Source organism: Arachis ipaensis, chromosome B02 (assembly GCF_000816755.2).
Source record: "Arachis ipaensis cultivar K30076 chromosome B02, Araip1.1, whole genome shotgun sequence".
NCBI classification, from domain to species: domain Eukaryota; kingdom Viridiplantae; phylum Streptophyta; class Magnoliopsida; order Fabales; family Fabaceae; genus Arachis; species Arachis ipaensis.
Genome location: NC_029786.2, coordinates 11616011 through 11619443, shown reverse-complemented (window position 1 = coordinate 11619443; position 3433 = coordinate 11616011). Strand labels below are relative to the sequence as shown.

The following is a 3433-nucleotide window of genomic DNA, read 5'->3' as shown; positions in this document are numbered from 1 at the left end:
AGCATATCCTCATCCAATTGCAGGAAGTTCTTGTGGAGGCAGGTAATAACGCGATTCGGGGTCCCGGAAGCCGTCATCTCGGACAATGGCACGCAATTTACCAACAAAAAGTTCACGGAATTTCTCGCCGGCCTGGGTATAAGACAGAGATTCTCCTCCGTGGAACACCCCCAGACAAATGGGCAGGTGGAGTCCGCGAACAAGATCATCCTTTTAGGGCTGAAAAAGCGTTTGGAAAACAAAAAGGGGGCGTGGGCCGACGAGCTAGCCTCGGTACTTTGGTCTTACCGAACAACCGAACAATCTTCCACTAAAGAGACCCCCTTCCGGCTAACATACGGGTTGGATGCGGTAATACCCGTAGAGATCGGGGAGCCGAGCCCCCGGCTACTTTTGAAGGGAGTAGAGGAAGCCGTGGAAAAGGACTTGATAGATGAAGTCAGAGAAATGGCCCATTTGACAGAAACCGCACTGAAACAAAGAATGGCCCTACGCTACAACACCAAAGTGCTCAAAAGGGAGTTCGGACCAAACGACCTCGTCCTGAGGCGAAACGACATCGGCCCACCGACCCCTGGAGAGGGCAAGCTGGCGGCAAACTGGGAAGGCCCCTATAGAATCAAAAAAGAGGTGGGTAGGGGCGCGTTCAAGTTGGAAAGGCTCGATGGTAGGGAAATCCCAAGGACATGGAACGCGAACAACTTGAGAAGGTTCTACTCCTAACATATGCAGCGACGCGCCGACCAACTAAGCTAAGTGGTTAGATTGTGGATCTGAAATTTCCAATATAACCTATGAATCCTTTATGCGATTACCAAATAAGATATACTTGTGCAAATTTTCTCTCGTGTATTGTTCCCTTTCCTTTTTCCCAGGCAAATCACCCCATCACAACCCGACAACGATGCGCGACCCCGGGACTGATCACCCCGGGAGCCCGTCTACTATCGCGGTAAAAAACGGCCACGCAAAGGCCACGACCTGCTAATATAAGCGACGGCTATAAACCAATAACGGTTAATAGAGACGATAACACGACCAGTCGAATAAGAAAAAGTTAATTAAATTAAAGCGGACAAACGACTAAGAAGTCAAATTGTTCACAAGCCAAAACAAAACGGCCACACTACAAAGTTTTAATCATAAAGTTCATTTCTTGGGGACGTCAACAATCTTGCCGTCCTTAATGACCTTGAAAACACTAATTGCCGACGTGTCGAACTCGGGGGCAACAATTTTAACTTGAGCTTTGAGGGCCTCCTCGGTCGCCAAAATCGCACCCTTCCCTTGTTTGACGACGTCTTTATACTTTGCCTTCCATGTTGCCAGTTTGGCCTCCACGGCCAGCTTCTCTTTCTCGACTTCGGCCACGCGCTTCTGCGCCGCGCCGACCTGACTCTCCAAGGCCATTTCACGCTCGACCAGACGTGTAACCGTTGCGTCCGACTCCTCCAATTTTTTCTCGGCAGTAGTGGCCTTCTGTTCGGCAGTAGTAGCCTTCTGTTCGGCAGTAGTAGCCTTCTGTTCAGCGGCAGTAGCCTTCTTCTCGGCAGCATCAAGCTTTTCCTGAGATTGGGTCAATTGTTCACGAAGGGTCTCAACTTCACTTTTTAGCCCATTATTGGCCTTCCCGGCAGACTCCAACCTCCTGCGGAGGGACTCCATCCCAGACAGCTCGAACTCGGCCTTTCGGGCTATCACAGCGCCACGCAGGAGGGTACGATACATCCACCTCGCCTGCCCGGCAAGAGATGACTCATGAAAGTACTCTTCAGTACCGGGAATTAGCTGGGAGTCTATAAAGTTCCCGGCGTCAAAGTTCCTCTCCATGACGGTAAGGACCCCCTCGGGACTAGACGAAGCCTTCCTCTTCCTCTTCAAGTTGGGAACCTCTTCCACCTCTTCATCAGCATCCGGGTTAGGTGTGGAACCCCCAGTGCCGATAACCTCGCGAAATGGAGAAGCATGAACCGCCTGGTCACCTTCGGTCGCGGCGCCTTGAGCCGAGGTGCCGGCCTCGGGGACCGATGCCGTCTGCTCGGGAGAAGCTTTGTCCTCCGGAGGAGCAGCAGGCTCCCCAGCGGCGGACTTCTCGTTACCTTCCTCTTCGTGACTACCACCTAGGAAGGTTTGGAACAAGTCAGGGAGACCCGTTACCTCGGCAGACATTCCCACTGCAAAAAAGAGAGGGAGAGAGAAGGTGAAGTCGGTTAGTCACAACAAATATTAATAAAAGCAGGAAAATATAAGACGAAATGAGCAGAGGCTTCTCACAAATATAATTACGACCGGCCTCCCGATCACCCATGAGAAGGTGAGGGTTCACATGATTCCTCCCGAAGACCGCCAACAACACGTCGGCAATCTTTCTATCCACCGCCGACATGCCGTTACGGGTTACCTTGATGAAGGTATTGGACCCCGCCCCGAAACTCCAATAGGTCGGGATGAGCCGTACCCCCTCCAACGATAACCAAAAGGGATGACGACCTTTGACAGGGCGGACCTTGAAATATTTGTCCTTAAACCCATGGTAGGAGTCCTCGAACAAACCAAAAATCCTCCGACCCTGGGCAGACCGGAAGGACATGAACCCCTTTTTGTGTTTTCCCTCTTTTGAAGGGTTTGTAAGGTTGAAAAAGAAAAGAAAAACGTCTACGGACACCGGCAGCTCGAGATATTCACAAACCATCTCGAAACAGCGGATCGAGGCCCAACTATTCGGATGCAACTGCGATGGCGCCACGGAAATTCGACTTAAAAGAGCCATTTGGAAGGCCGAAAATGGAATACGAACTCCGACTTGGGTGAACATGGACTTGTAGAACCAGATCCAGTCGGCAACTCGCGGGTGTTGGAGGTTGATCTCATACAATCGTTCGTGAGGAGCCGGGACAAAAACGTCGTAATTGGCTTCCTCATCAGTCCCTCCACACAAGTACTCGGCTTGTCGGAACTCGGTGAGCTCCTCCTCGCCCATTTGGTTAGGCGAATCCTTCACGTCGGAAACGACCCAAGCATAGGGATCGTACGCCGCGGGATTAGGGGAAGCCCGGGAAACCGTGCGAGCCATACCTACATGGGGGGACCATCCAGTCAGTCTAAGAGATCGGTTGCTCAGGCCGAATACAAACACTACCCCCACGACTTCCCGACTAAGGCCCAAACAGGATTAAAACACGAAAAGACCAAGAAAAACCTACCCTGGAATGGTACTTTCCCCCTGACATATCTAACCGCCATTAAAAGGCTACACAACAACAACGAAAAACAAACAGCAAACATGCAAGAACAATGCATAAAAGGGAGAATAGTTCGAAAATTACCTGAATTAGCGGAAGAGGGACGGAGCAGTTGGTAATGGAAGATGCAAAGGGAGAGACGCGCAGGGGCACTACAAAGAGATGTTGAGGTTTGGGAGCAAGAAAAAGGA

At 51.0% G+C, this 3433-nt stretch overlaps 1 protein-coding gene across 1 annotated transcript in view; it reads left to right on the top strand.

Moving 5' to 3' along the window:
- Positions 1-723, top strand: part of LOC107626867 — a 4843-nt gene extending 4120 nt beyond the window's left edge. Inside the window, exon 3 of the mRNA XM_016329758.1 lies at positions 24-723. Within this exon, the coding sequence (XP_016185244.1) occupies positions 24-723 (700 nt within the window). The remainder of the gene's footprint in view (positions 1-23) is intronic.